At 35.5% G+C, this 16,312-nt stretch overlaps 1 protein-coding gene across 3 annotated transcripts in view; it reads right to left on the reverse strand.

The window, feature by feature from the left end:
• LOC119653634 (GTP cyclohydrolase 1) overlaps positions 1 to 14,510 on the reverse strand; it is a 33,064-nt gene extending 18,554 nt beyond the window's left edge. Inside the window, exons 1-3 of one of the 3 annotated variants that reach the window (XM_038058413.1) lie at positions 14,168 to 14,510; positions 13,867 to 14,081; positions 1,586 to 1,795 (exon numbers count right to left, since the gene is read on the reverse strand). In XM_038058413.1, the coding sequence (XP_037914341.1) occupies positions 1,586 to 1,795; positions 13,867 to 14,056 (400 nt within the window). In that variant the 5' untranslated portion in view covers positions 14,057 to 14,081; positions 14,168 to 14,510. Of the gene's footprint in view, positions 1 to 1,585; positions 1,796 to 2,556; positions 3,426 to 13,866; positions 14,082 to 14,167 lie in introns of those variants that run through there. The other 2 variants (XM_038058414.1, XM_038058412.1) reach the window with 2 other exon arrangements.
• Between the last annotated feature and the right edge of the window lie 1,802 nt (positions 14,511 to 16,312).

Raw genomic sequence — 16,312 nt, forward strand, 5'->3', positions numbered from 1 at the left:
TTTACATTGCGAAAGAATTTGGACTGCGCATTAAGGAGGACAAAACGAAAATAATGATGCAATCGAGAAGTAGGACGCCAGCTCATTCGAGCATTCACGTAGGGGACCCTCAACATCGAATTTGTAGACAGTTTTATATACCTGGGTAGCAGCCTGTCAGAGGACGCCAATGAGACTAACCAGGTCAAGCGACGGATACTAGCTAGCGAATAAGACTTTCTTCTCCGCCCTTCCCATAATTAAATCGAATCATGTGCACAGAAACACGAAGCTCCGCGAATACAAAACCACAATACGACCGGTGCTTTGCTATGGTTACGAAACCTAGACCCTAACCCAAACCTCCGAAAATTTGCTAAACACATTCGAAAGGAAAGTCCTTCGGCGAATTTTCAGGGCGTTCGTGACCGTGTTGGATGGCGCATTTGGTACAACAAGTTTTATGAACTGAACGATGAGCTAGAAGTCTCGAAATTCGTTAAACTATAACGCCTTCAGTGGACAAGGCATGTCCAACGAATGAACGTCGATCACATGCCTAAAAAGGTTATAAATGGACGACGTGTCGACCGAGGAAGACCGAGAGCATGATGAGAGAGCACAATATATATGAACGCCGAGCAACTACTGGGCTTCCAAGATTGAAGGGTGCGGCTACGTGACCGAGATTATTGGAGGACAAGGATGGTCGATGGTGGCCAGGGTCTGACGTCGGGCTGTAGTGCCACGATGATGATGGTGGCATCATAGCTAAACCTCTTTCCGAAATCATGATAATCTGCTAACGCTATTCAGTATCATCACCAACTGTGTCTAATAAACCCAGCTTTCTTCTCTTGTGTTTTAAGAACATGTATAGCATTTTGTAGTTCATTAGGATCTTAATAAAAAATCTGCCAAAGGACAATATACTATACTTCGAGTATCATTCACGATTCAAGCATTAAAAATTATCTATAAACCAATCCGAAGAAAACAATACAATCATGTATGCCCCAATTAATGAAGTTGGCAACACATATGCATGAAAATGTTATTATTATCCTACTCATTATTAAAACCGATCACTCCACTCGTATCATCGCCACTGTTGTTAATATTCTCGAGGTAGACAACTTAACTAAAAGCAAGAGTGTAATGTGATGAACACAACTGACTGTTATTGTGACCGTTACTAGATTATATGAAAACTACTTGTACTATCGGATTTGCTAGATCGAGACCAAGGTAAACTATTTAAACAACTAACAAGAATGTCAAACAGGTGGTAACTTTTTAGCATTGCGCGGAATATGAGGAAATTCCGTATATGTTAGCATATTGAAAGTTCTCAAAGTTGGCGATTTTATTTTGAAAAGAGAGGGAGCTCGTGTGTATGTCAATATGCAACGTGCATATTGCAATGAAAGACTTGGCTTGAAGTAACATAATATCAACTTTGGAAAAATAGGAAGTCAACAAATTAGAATCATGATTGTGCTTATATTGGTTCAAATTTCTGTCGCCTCATTATGTAATGTTTTGTTGCACTCAAAGACCAAAATTATGTACTTTTAGATATTTAATTATTTCACTAATAACTTACCCTCCAAGCTTTGATCATAGCCTTTAGTGAAGAATAACATAGCTTTAGCAGCACGCTCGGGTGTCTTAAGAAGTCCTTGTCTGTCTGGATCTTCTCCAAGACTTCCAAGAAGCAATCGATAAGATCGCGCCATTTCCGGTAATAGAGCTTCCCGCGTTGGTGGCTTATGATCTAATTCAAGATCATGGTGAAATGTGCAGTTCTCATGTCCTAGAAATATATGAGAATAACATTTAAATTAACAGTCAGATTAAATTTCAAATTGGGAATCTAATTTCCATAAATCTAATTATATATTCGTAGATAATTCAAAATGCCTGAATCAGTGTGATAATCACCAACTGGTTCAACAGACCACCATAGTAGTATGGATCTAAGATAAGAGTATAGCAAAATATGAAAAGGTTGAGTTACTTTTACAAAGTGATAACCTTTTGAATGACGTAGCTTATGGGCAGAGAGTATTTATTGATGTGTTCTACCACGGATCCTAAATTTCTTTCATGTTTTCCGCGATATACATATGTACTTCAAACCACTCACATGACTTTTCTATTTCATATAAAAAGTTATCATTCATATTTGTATGCATTAGAATATAAGCAGAACATTGACCTACAGTTGATATACAATTTTTATGAATGTAAGGCATTAAAGGACAAAAGGAAAAATAGGAATACCGTCCGGTGAGAAATTGAAAATGCGGCTAATAACCAAACCAAATATCTTCCATTATACATATCGTTTTGGAGGCTTGCTATTAGATATCAATGATTATCGCACCATAACTGGCACCCTTCCTTCAGCTGGCATTATTACAATTTCAAATTTTATTGAAACTAGTCATACTTTATCCTCTTTTGGACATATTGAATAATCGAAATGTATTCAATAATATTTTCAGCGGTGTACATTTCAAGTCAACATGTATTCGCGATATGTTTGCAGCTTTCTATAAAATATTGATCTACCTGGCGTTGTGGACGTCCTCGGCGTTTTCGGTGTTCCAGGAACATCAAATTTTCCTTCTACGCTTCCATTCATCTTTAATAAAGTTGTCGGGTGCTCCCGTCGCATAAACCCAATTGGCTTACTACGTGGATTTGCATCATTGACGTTTTCAATATTGTTACTTTGATCCTTACAAGTTTGGGTTTCATCGACTTGTAACTCATTCTCCAAATTGCTCAAGCTCCTTACGCTATCTGAAAGGCCCATTACTGCTGAATTACTACTCGTACTGCAAACACTACTATTCCTTTGTCGGGACATGGCATGTGATTGTGGGAAATTAGTATCGTCGATAGCTTCATTCAATTCACTGGCACTCAATTCAGATAGTTGACGATTCATCGCTTTTGTGTCAAGAACAATATTAACAGTTGTTTCCAAGTGGAAGGATGCAAATAATTGCCAATGATTAATAGCAAATAACACTAAAACTTCCTTCACTGTTTCTACAGCTTTTGATTCAATAAAATCCACAATCTAACTTCGTTATATACATTCCAATTTCCTGTTGCGATTATTCAGAATTATTGCGTTCCAGGGATTTTTTTATAGTTATTTGCTTCTTTGATAATAATAAAAAAAAGCGTTAATTGCTTAACTGGTAATTTGCGTTTGGCTCGAATATTTCCACTAGTTATTTTTTCTATGAACTTTGTTTACAGACAGCACCTTCACTAGAACGTATGAGCATACTATATATGCAACCCCGTTGTCTATTAGTAATTACTTATCCAAGCTGGGAATACGATCGTTAAGCATCTACAAAACTAGTATCAACTTCCACACGTCTACGCCAACTGAAGTCTCACTACCAACTGAAAACTCAAAGCAACCAGTATTTCAAGCTTTATATATGAGGGAACCTTCAGAAAATCATTTTTTGGGGGCGGGTTTGAAGCAGCATTGGTTTTAGAGCTCCAGCATCAGGTCCAATTTCAATAACTTGACTGGTAGCTTTTGCAAGCTACCTCCACACCCAGCGAGAAATCAACAAACTTGTTTCTATTAACTTCGTGCTGATGTTGCAAGTGATAAACGTCTAGAGTGATAACGAATTCTAAGGCAGATCTATCCATGCACACATAAGAGCATCATTTAAAGCACCATAATATTGAATGCTTTTGTGTCACCCACATGCTCTACTCTCTCCCCCATGCATCTTATTTTAACTTGTATTTTGAATCCGTTTCGAAAACTCCCTACAATGGATTTCCTGCTGGTCTTCAGCCGTGGACCAGAAGCAACCATACAACCTCCAAAAGCTCGTTCCTTCTAAGAATGCCATGGATGGCGTCGGGTGGTAAAGTTTTTGCCCACAATCTCACAACTCTTTAAGAGGCGCATGGAGCGATTCAAGCTCACGCTCAACAAGTTGAGCAACACCATTTGCAATCATTCAATAGTGTTGTTGATTATCGAGTTGGGGTGATGACAATGACACTCATAAATTTGATACCGATGACGCGTGCAACTTTTCGGAAGTTTCCCACAGTGCATGCGGGAAACCACCAAGGTAAAAAGGAGAATCTCATACGATAAATGAATCAAGACCGCCGTGCGTGATTTCGTTTGAATTTTAAAACGGGAAAGGTACTTTTCTTCTCTTGAATATGTTACAATGTAATTTAGGTTGAGTCAACTAACATAAGGTGTTGCCTCCCACCTGGACCATGCATGTCTCGATCTGACCGCCAAATGTGTAGAAGTACTATACTTAAGTAATATAGTTAAGTACTTAGCTCGTAACTGCTTAGAAGTACTCTCGCCATGTTTTGGTCATACTTTCCCATGTAATGTTCTGTAAAAGGCACATAATAAAGCTTGCATAAACTTCCAATTACCATTCGCTGTAATTACACAGATCTTTCTTTACTTTGAGTAATACCGAGTGCCTAGTACTAGGAAAGTACTTCTTAATGGGATTTGCTGTGTAGTAGCATTAAATTTTAGTTATGTCGAAGTTTAAAATGTAGAAATGTGGATGCATTCGAAAAATTTTCAATTGACGTTAGGAATCGCTTTTTTGTAGAAGTATTTTCCACATAGGACCTTCGGGATATTTTTTATTCTTAATTTAAAGCAGGTTACAAACCGGAAGCTCGGCGCTTCATATATGAAAAGTTTTGTTAATCTTTTATGTAATAATTTTTAGTTACCTGATGGTTTTATTTATACATACATAATTCGTAGTGGATACCTCTTGAATATACCAGGTATTCAATTCGATGTGGTACTTACATTTTAGGGAGTACCAATTTGACCCATTTGACCTACTGTAACATTGTTGACAATAATAAGATTTCCAACAAACTTTCAAATATTATGCCTTTTGTTAAAGCCTATATTAATGCAACATTTTAAGGGGCCTAGGGTGAACTTAAGGAGGGTTTGCAGTAAAATTTAAATATATATTATGCCTTTTGTTAAAACCTATATTAATGCAACATTTTAAGGGGCCTAGGGTGAACTTAAGGGGGGTTTGCAGTAAAATTTAAAAATATATTAATATACTATTATTAAGTTTATTTAAGCAGATACCGGTATGGAGGATATTTCGGTACATCATCATGATTTTTTTCAGTTTTTTTCTGGTGAGTGGTTTTACTTTCTACAAAACCTTAAAAAGGCCTCAGTACACCATTGAGACATCAAACGAGGACAGTTTGTGTTTGATAACAGAACTTCAACTAACGAAATTTGAACTTTCGTTGTTAAGATGGAATTAAAGGCCGAAGCAAAACGTGCTACATCGAAACTGTATCTTTTTTTGCACAGAAGTTTGAAGTGCCTATTGGCACAAATCATCACCTTGCGATAGATTACATATAAATGTATTAGCCGAAGTCAAAACTCTACAAAAATGAGAAGCAACTACGACTTTAAAGTTTCCATCTTTATCATTAAATTTAAAAAATTTCAAAAATTGAACACAACGCAGTTGTAAAATACATCTATTTTACCGTAGTTTTTTAGTAATAAAATTTGTCATCAAATATGTTTGGTGATGTGAAAATTCCTTCTGGAAGATTTTTTTTATTTATATATGGGAAGTTTTTGAGCATAACGCAATTATTAACATTGAACTTTTCAATATTTTTAGTATTAACCATTCGTGACAACTATCACCTTTAGAAATGTTGCGACACATTGAAGTGGAATAATATTAGTAAAGAATCGCGAACATTACATATCACTTCCTCGAGAGTATAGTCAGAGAATCAATTAAATTAAAAAAACCCGTCAAGGTTATCACGTATTCTTGAGATTGTTTTCTTGTATTTTTTTTTAAAACATGTTAATTAATTTGTATAGAACATGTTAATGACTAAATTGGTAACATATATTGCATCTTTCAATATCAAGCCACAGTAATTCCGTCTTAAACTAGTAACCTAACATATTTGTGCTTCATCACCATAGAACTGGATGCTAGTCGATTTATTAAAATATGGCTTTTAGCAAGAAAAGAATGCATCTTATTGCCGCCCAACCAAATTCACATCTCAGCTAATTGCAGTAATGAATCAAGTTGAGTCGTTCAATTTGAAAGATTACGAATTTTTTTAAAAAACCCAATTATCTTGACGTCATAGATTTGAGTTTTTAATATTAATCACTCTCGTTATTAAGATTTGGTGTGAAACAAAACCTTGTTAAAATCGATTCAATGTCTGTCTGTCTGTCAACGAAATTTACTCCAAAATGGCTGAAGAAATCATCGTGAAATTTGGTGAGAATATCTGGTCTGTGAACCGCTACACGTGCAACGACTGGCACTATTTTTTGTTGGGTTTAAGCGGGGTATATATGGGGAATATATGCGAAAACGGGGAGAGAAGATGGTCACGTAGATCATCAAACGAAAGAGCTCAATTAGTATTTTTCGAACATGATCCCCTTTCTTATATTGAGTAAAAAATCGGGGAGCGAGGGTTCAAAATGCGGGTCTAAAAAATTAGAGGCAAATACAGTACATATATGGTATTCCACTATGTTAAATCCTATCTGATCTCTCTTATTGCCAGGTTCCACGAACAGGTGAACAAAAACTCTCCGCAACCAATAATAATCCCGCTGAATAACATGCCTAGGGACGATACTAAGGTATCCACCTATGTACTGACAACTGCTCTAGGCAAAGAAATTGTGACAGGTCTGTCGGCAGCTATATCATATTTATGGGTGACTTTAATTGTAACGTGGCACAATAGGTCGAATGATCAATCTAGGTGGAAAAAAATTCAAGTCAGAAAAACCTAAAATTTTTACTGATCCAGTAGAGGCCGTTATATTGATAAGCGAAATATATCTAAATAAACAAGTAAACAAGTATTTGCACTTGGCTTTTCCATTCGCTAGTAATATTTATTTAACTTGCAAATATCGATATTCCGGAAGCCACTTCATCAGCACTAACAAGACTAGGTGCTGCTCAACTATTTTTATTTTATTTGGAAGATAAGTGAATTTTTCAAGATTTTCATGTTTTAAATGTAAAATTCATTTAGATATCGTTTCGTGATGCTAGCTTTCTAAGTTTGCTTTTTCTTTCAAGTGTAATGTAATTACTAAAAACTACCGCAGTAGCACAGTTCATTTCAGCAACTGAGTGCGGCATATCCCATAGACTACTTTTCAAACAGTGGCACAAATGTAAAGATATGGGATCGATTCAGCTGCATTTATTCGAATTATTTCAACTGCAAAATACGTTATGGGATTAAGCAGAGAGAACCTGAAAGAGCTGGAGAAAAAAATTAGGTTGCATTCTTCCAAAAATAAAGCGTAAATGGAAGAATACAACACTAGTGAGGCTTTGAATAGATTCTTTCAAATTTTCGTGCTCAGTAAAGCAGTATCATATAAATAAAAAGTAAAATAAAAAAAGCAAAGTGTCCAAACAGCTTCAAAACAGAAGTATAAAATTTATATTTACCGTTAAAATTGCCATTTGGGGTTCTGAGAGAGGAGACGCTGCCTATATCAACAGAAAATTAAAAAATTGTTCTGTAATTATTGCTTTTCAATATTGAAAAGAAATCTACGAAATAGAGATGATTCCCACCAGTTATTGGTATACCTGACAGATAACGATTCATCTCAAACTACTTGTTACAATCGTCGATGGGAAGGCGTCTAATTCTTTAGTTGGGTCTCTATGTGGTGAAATTCCAAAATTATAATTAATGTTGAAACTTTGCTGGTATTGAATCGAAATCCGACTTTGTTTCTCTACATTACACACGTGGACTAGATCATATGAATGTTTTTTTGCCTTCAAGCATCAGAGCAACTTTTATAAAGTGGCGTTCCACAACTGGTATCTTTTGTGATCCACGCATAAAAGAACGTCTCAAATCCAAAATACAATGAGTAACACCTTGCCATAATGAAGACGAAAATCTTTTGTTGAGCCAGCGACGTAACACACCATAATCATAGCCGAAATGAGCACATTAGTAATCGATATGTGGTTGCACCGATCGTGAAAAAAATAGCTAAAGAGATGTATTGGATGGTGTAGATAAGTTATTCGCGCTTACGAGAACTCACTTCCCAAGCTTGGTCTGAACATCGAAATAGATGGGAAACGAAGGACGGGCTAAAGCAAAAATGGTTTAATATCAGGCGCAATCGATCTCCTGAGCCTTGTCCTATTCAGGATAGGCCAAAGATATCTTAAGGGGCAGTAAATTCACACGAAATAGAACCTTCTATAACTTTGTTAGTAATACAGTAGGATTCAGAAAAGTTAACTTGTTTGTTTTTAGAGCTATCAACTTTTGTGAACTATCAATATTTTAGGGACATGATATAATTTGTATATTTGTCCTCTTTTCGCCTTTGGAAATCGCCACATTAGAAACACTCACCTTCATTGCTTCATTTCACAAGCATGTATGCTCATATTTCGTAAATTTTAATGGCGATTGCGTTAAGGCTTCATTGTTCCTTGATAATATCCAAACAGTGAATACCACAAAATCAAATTGAATAAAGAACTTTGAAAAGTTAGCGAAAAAGTTAATTTTTTAAAGTCGCCTATGATATCGAAAGCCTAGTTAATTTTTCCATGTATTTAACTTTTGCGAGTGTCAACCTTTGGGAGTCTCTAGTCTAATAGAATCTCCTTCAGTGTTATGCCCTATATTATCTTTCACCCTCATGCCAAATTTTGTACTACTGGAATGAATTTAAGGACTTTCTTTTGATAAAATTTTAAAATATTGTAAGCGAAGAGCCATTTGGATGGGATGTATTTTAGATTTTAAATAGATATATCATTACTACTTTTTCCAATTTTTTTGATTGGGTAGGTTGTGGAAACCAAATGTCGTTCTCACAACCTACCAACTAAAAAATTTGAAAAAAAATTATAGTACACATAATACACTTTATGGCGCCTATATTTCGAATTCTAGCTCAAATTGAATCCTTTCATTTGTCATTATCGTTTGCCCGCCAAGAGATATCGGAATACTCTACCCTGACAGAGTGTCGAATGGTGAAGTTTGTTAGAATTCGAATTAGATGCCTGCTGTCGTGACAATGGCTTTATTATACCTAAAATAAGGTTATTATCTTGCTGGGTATATCACGCATTGGTATACACATGCATACGTTCCCGGAATGGCTATCAAGTGAGTCGTCTCAGCCATAGAAAGTTCAAACACGTCGAAAATAAATAACGATAATGCGTAGGGTTTAGAGAAACTATACATATATGTATTTTCGGAAGAATCTTCCATTAAATTTGCTCTTTCAAAGAATATAGAATTGAGAAATTTAATATTTTTGAATGCTATGTTTCCAATCGAAATTTTCCAGGGCGTACAGATTGAAAAGATCTTGAAAATGTGCTAGCATAGAAACAAACTTGTAAAACTATATTGTAGCAAAAGCGAAGACAAAAGGAAGAACCGCTATAAAATGAAATAGCAAGGTCAATGAGACCAGTTGTAAAGGCAAACACTGCTTTCCAATATGACCATTTGTATATGAAGCAAACTATAGTTTGAAAAGATTTAAAATATTCATTTATTTCGACTTTACCATTAAAGTCATGAGCAATTTTTTTTTCCTTTACTAACGAAAGCCACATTTATCTCAAAAACTGGTTCTCATCTCTTTCAACTTGTTCAAAGTATGTTTATGATTATTTGCAACATCTGTTTTCAAGTTCAATGTATTTCAAAAGAGGGTAATATCTCAACAATTCCAGTAAATTTAAAAGATATGAAGACTCGTACGTCTTGACATTTATGTACAAATGTATATAATTACCAATTCGGATGGAATAGTTTCACGGGAACAGGTCGTTTACACATCCGTAGAGGTCGTACTTCTCAATTTGCATGCATGTTCTGAACCCATGACGCAAATCAAGAAATGGACTTCTTCGGCTATATATTTTCTGACGTCAGCAATCATGACTACGGAAAGTGATTAAACCTTAAAAATTCAACTGAACATATTTATGAAGGTAGATGTTACCATTTTAAAACTCTCCAGGGAGATAAGCCATAATATTTAGAAATAGCATAGCAATGGTTTTAAGGATAATATACAAATATTTTTTTTTTGAGATTTATTTCCTGAATGCAAAGAACTCATATAATGACAATTCCTCGTAGGCAGAGCAAACTATTGAGGCAGTGAGCTGACAAACGCGGAAATAGCCACTGATATAGACAAAGGTTCCCTATAGATAAATAGTTTGATAAAGCGTTATAATGATTGTCTACACGTCTTGACTACGATAATTGGAAGGATGTTTGCATGATTTCTGGACAAAAAGAAAAAGATATATGACATGTGTTCCAACGATGAAAAATCTCTGAGGAATTTTAAGTCCAAATCAAAGTACGCGAGGATTGCGATTTATCATTGTTATGTACCTTTTCTTCTCGTTATCTACAGACGTGCTTCATACTACCTTGGATGGACCATGTCTTCTTACCTTAAATACCTCGGCTACATTAATTATATATACTTGCCCGCAGCATAAACTTTGGCCAAATAGATTTGAATGGGGGAAGCAGGCAGATAAAATCAAACTGAAGATAAATATCAGCAAAACCAAGGTTTTCCGTCTGACAGGCCACCGTATTCTTCCCATTGGCATTAATGGGTGTAACTTCTCGGAAGAATTTGTATAGCGTTGTTTTTGTCGACGACGACACCGATTTTGATCAGCATATTAAATTCGCTTCACTTTTCCGCCCAAAATCGAAATATTTAGCTTCATATCTCAACATCAACATCAAGTTAAAGCTATTCACTGTTAATATTCTTCTTGTGCTGCTCTTTTTGTTTATGTCGTGTTATCGGGGTACTCTGACTTGAGACAATATCAAACGACAAGCTTGATCATAAGGAAGTGAAGGTAACGACTGTATTGCAAGCTATGCTATGCAATGGGATCAATTTTACCAGAATGACCGACGAGTGGGTCGCCCACATTGTGCAGAACAATGGAGGAAGAGTGTAAGGATCTCGGAAAGTTCTGTTGTGAAGCACTTTGGGCTGGAATCATTGACAAGGGTGCGTAGATGTGGTTGAAACGCTACGTCCTGATGGAGTCCGTTTTCCTACCAGTTGTTTCAAAAGTTAAGATTCAGTCTGTGGTATCACGGCGCTGACAAACATAATAATAAATAAATAGAGTTTATGGTTACAAATGTAGACTATACACCATAACTACATTTCAAATTGTTTGCGACCATTCGAAAATGTTGTGCTACATCCCTAATTGTCGCAAACATTTTCAGCAGCGGTGGTTCTAAACTGCAAAGACAAGTGTGGGGAATTATAGACAGTACAAATGACAGATTAAAAACAGAGTCCGTTACACCAGACTGTTACTCGAGTCTTCATACTATAGCACAAGTTGCAAGAAACATAGCCTTTTCCATCCCCGTGTATAGTTTCGCCTTTAAATCGAGCGTCTTCACAGCTTTATTTAAATCTTTCGGAATTAAACCCGTCACCGAAAACACAACAGTCTCATGTCTGCTTCATATTGTCCGCAGTTTCAGATTTTTCAACAATGTTCCGGTTTAATGGTGTGGCTATATTGATATGAAGCACGCTTGTTTTTGTTGAGAAGCAGAACTAGATCGAACCCATTGTGATCCGTGGCATTGGTGTATTCTCCAAGTATTCTGACCCGATTGTTTTTCAAAATTCCCTGCGGAGTGTACTTATAATCTTTTTAATACGCCACTAAGTCATACTTCAATGCAAGGTTCTGATGAAGAATTTGCAGACAGAATTATAAAGGCTGCAGTAATCAGTACACACAGATGTTATGTGCTAGATAGTCTAATCTCCAAAATTGCATTACTTCTAAGTGGATTTGTTGGAAGCTTCAATGTCATGCGTGGTAACTACAAATTTTTGTTGCATACCAAAGAGATTTACAGACCATACATTTCATCAAATTTCGTGGCACGATCAGTCGTTTCTGAGTAACTTGGTTGTGACAGACAGAGAGGCAGCCAAGCATTGAATCGATTTTAATAATGTTTTATTTTATATAAAACGCTAAAAATCAGTTAGTAATTTTTCCCCTCTCAGACTTTCTATTTCAGTATTTAGACTAACAGCTCTATAAACAGAAAAATGCTGAGGCACCGAAAGGCGGTACAAGAAATCGGCAATTTTTCAGAGAGGGCACATCATTTTTACCTTGGACCTGTTGCTCTAGGATTTCTTTCATTTCTTTTTTGCTTTGCCTTCCTCCACACAAATGCGAAAATTAGCATCATCTGAATGTCTGGAAAGATTCTTTCCGGTGAAGGAAAAATCCTATACTACGTAATAAGTCAAAATTCATGTTAATTTATCCACCGCTTCTTCCTTCGAAAGTATTGTTCAACCATCACAGATGATATTATGTTAATAGTGATACATAAAATTATCATTTGATTATTTGAAGACTCTTAACACTTTAATGGAGTCTGATGAAGTCAGTTTATTGAAATTGAAGAGAAATGTGGAAGTTTAACATTGACTAGTTGGCTTTGAATCTTAATTGCCTGTGTATGGGCACGCGTATGCTTCAGTGGAAAAGTGATTTTTCCACGGAAAGACTCAATTTGCACTGAAGGTTGCCATTTCTATATGTTTATTTGTGTTAAAGAATTCTTGAGTAAAAAAAAAATAATTATCATCTAACATTAGGCAATTAACCTCAACCGATTAGAAACAATCATATTTCGAAGCAGCCAGATACTCGCGAATTGCCTGCATTTTTAATATATTGTATTGCTACTTTAATTAAATGCATCCATATATAAACAAATACATATTAAGAAACATACAAGGTAATTAGTTACTATTCTGATGATATTTCTTTTTTAAATCGTTCAAGGTTGCTAGAAACTCACGCATTACCAAGCACTAGACAAGAAATAATATGCAGCCAGTAATGAGTAAATGTGGCGTACAATAAAAAGAGGGTTTAATCACTTATGTAGAAATGTCTGCAATACAATAAGGCAGAAGTTTGTTATCTCGCAGACAGCAAAGCATATTAGTAACATGTAATAATGTAATAACCAAGGAAATATTAGTCGAGTGCTCGAAGGGCACGACTGTTGCAACTTATTCTAAGAGGTTTAAATTGTTCATAACTGACTAATATACTTGTATTCTTGTATGCAGCCGATATTTTACAGATTTACCAAACATTTTCACCATTTCCAAAGGCTTTCCCGTTTCATAAGTTTCATAACGACATGAATCTCATAAAATATGGCAATTTATCAATTCGACTATATCAGATGTAGGTCAAAGCTCAACTTATTTATTTCTTATAGAATTTTAATAAATTACTATAATATATATGTTCGAGAGGTGAAAATACCTTAAATTTGTGGAACATTCCTCAAATATTTCATTGTAATGTGCATAAAGGTTTGCAAAATAAAAGTTGGGTGAAATCAATACCAGGCATATCTGACGAAGGTTTTTTTCTTACTTACACAGATAGACAAGCAGACATTAGACATACAAATGTCTACAAGAGAGCCAGTTTGTCTCCCCAAGTGTCTCGACATTCATATTGTATGATTAAAAAAGTTTGATACTTTATTTTCCAAGCAAAGAAACCATACTATCAAATTTTTTACTTTACTTTTCTAAATCTGAATTGAATTTTATCCACAATACTGAATAAGTACACTAAGCAAGGAAAAAAATTGAAAACTAATTTTCAATCTCAACAAAAGTAAACTATGCTAGTGAATTTAACCAACTATACCCACCTTTGTTGCTGCACACACATTTACCCTTTGAATGGCCATTTGCCATCAAACTGCTACTAGCCATTTGATATTGATGGTGGTGATGATGACCATTGGTTGGCATTATTTGTCCATTACTTTGGCCGTTGCTAAGTTGTTCTTGCTGCTGAGATGTCTGTTGCGATTGCGCGATACCTTGCAATTCTTTCATGTTATTCGTATCTATATTTCGTCACCTAAGAGATGGATTTTGTAATATCGTCACAAGTAGTGTCATAAACTGGGACACTATCCGGAAGGAAATTCACAATTGTTCACATACTATTCAGCACAAAGACGGCGATGATTCCGGCAAGTATCCGATCTGACCACAAACACCTACCAATTGCATCCAAATTAGCACAATTTTCTGTGGTAGAAATAATCGCGTTTCACAAACAACTCATTTAAATTAGATGTTAACTTGTTAAAAATTCGCAATAATATTTAAAAATGTTGAGTAAACTTGTTAACACTCGGCTTAGTTTCTGCGGACTAAACGGTCAGAGAACAGATCGTTACCTTTTTATATATATATTGAAAGTTTAATTCCGAGGACTACAGGAAATTATACACTTTTTGTGTACATGATCCGATGAGAGTATAGATACAGATAGACAGTTATGTATGTATCGACTAACGTAACGCGGCCGCACTATCGCATAATATAATAGCCACCGCCATTCATACAAACATACAGTATAAAATCCAGAGATACCAACGGACAGACCATGGTGCGGCAACGAACCAAATCAGAGCGAGCAAATTGCACGGGTTATTGAGGTTGGTTGAATGTTTTTTCTTTCACATCACTCTCATATGATTATTCTCTCAACAAATGTTTACACGCTTCTTGGAGTATCTCTTTCAGGTTTCTCAAAGTCATGAACGGATCACAATCTTTTACAACAAATGTCAATTTGGAAAAAATCAAGCAGCCATGCGTGACAAGAAAAAACCATTCAGTATTAATTGCGATACTTGGTATTTATCCACTCTTTACCTTAATTAGCGTTAATTTTCTACTCAACTTTAATTTATTCCCCAAGAAGGGGCTCTACCCCTCCAATGACTAAAAATTTTAAACTGCATTAAATTATGACAATTTTCAATAGAATCTTGTTTTACTTTGTAGCGCAGAAAACCCAGCGATTTTTATAGAAGTACATCTTAGCTGTTCAATTTTGTTAGTCACCGCAGCAGATATTAGAAGTTCGAGCAAGTGGAAAGACCAACAATCGCTGTTAATGAAATAGCATCAGTCTGCAATGAAGTGCTCATACATATATGTTGACGTCACAAATTGCGAAAACCATTATCCCTTTTAAATAAAAAATACCAACTACTTTAGGGTGCCAAGCCTATGAAGATTCAATATATTCTATTTGAAAGATAACATGAAATACTACACAAGCATGTAATCAATCAATTCTAGCAAAGCCAGCATTAACTGTAGGTTTCTGAAGCAGAAATGGAATTGCTTGCGTTAATACACACCTTTGATCGCTTGAATACAAAAACAAGTCGTAAACCGGAAGTTTGCAACTTCAAGTATGAAAGGATTTTTTACATAAAGCACATTATGCGACCACAGTTTGGGTAAAAACGTAAACTGCAATACTATGCAATCCATCTTTTTTGGCATGTCGTCCCGAACGTTTTGGCCCTATACTCCTCCACTGATGTTTTACAGCGAAGATATAAATATGTACCTTTCTTAACTACATTTGGCTGTCTCAATCATAAAAGAGAGTTAGGCGACCACAAAAGGCTCTAAATTTTTAGAAGGGAAAAAATATTTCGAAAGGATTTTGTTTACTAGTATGCATAGGTTGTTATCGAATACAAGCAGAAAGGCACAGAGACAGAATGTCTGCCATAAAGAGTAAAGAGACAACTACATATATGGTACAAATATCAATATCAATCAAACAATGCTACTAGAAACTTTAGACTCGTCTTCCTTGGAACTATATTTTTCGAAACGTGCAAACCACTAGCCCTTCAATTTTTATTGTATTAAAATGGAATTTGTAGCTTTAAAAAAAAATTCCTGGTCAGTATCGTAGGACTCCTTTTGCAAGTTAAAATTTGGTATGGAATATTTGTGATTTCAGCCAAATATCTGATAGGTATCATAGGTCATGAAGAAAATCTTATTCATGTAAAAAAATAGTTCATCCCGAGTGCGAATTTTTGCGCATAAGCATGATACTGTGTAAGCAGTAGACGACCCATCTTCATGGTATTCTCTTTCTGTAAGTGTTCCACCTAAAGTCCTTGTACTAATGTGCTTAAAGAAGTGACAACCTAACTAGAGTGAGTGGCCAATCAGTTTATACGCAAGGAAATGTAATAAACATGTTACCAATTATTACAAATTATTTATGTTGTCAAACAGTTTCTAAAAATTTCTGTTTCTTTTCAC

The sequence above is a fragment of the Hermetia illucens genome, chromosome 4 (genome assembly GCF_905115235.1).
Source record: "Hermetia illucens chromosome 4, iHerIll2.2.curated.20191125, whole genome shotgun sequence".
NCBI lineage: Eukaryota > Metazoa > Arthropoda > Insecta > Diptera > Stratiomyidae > Hermetia > Hermetia illucens.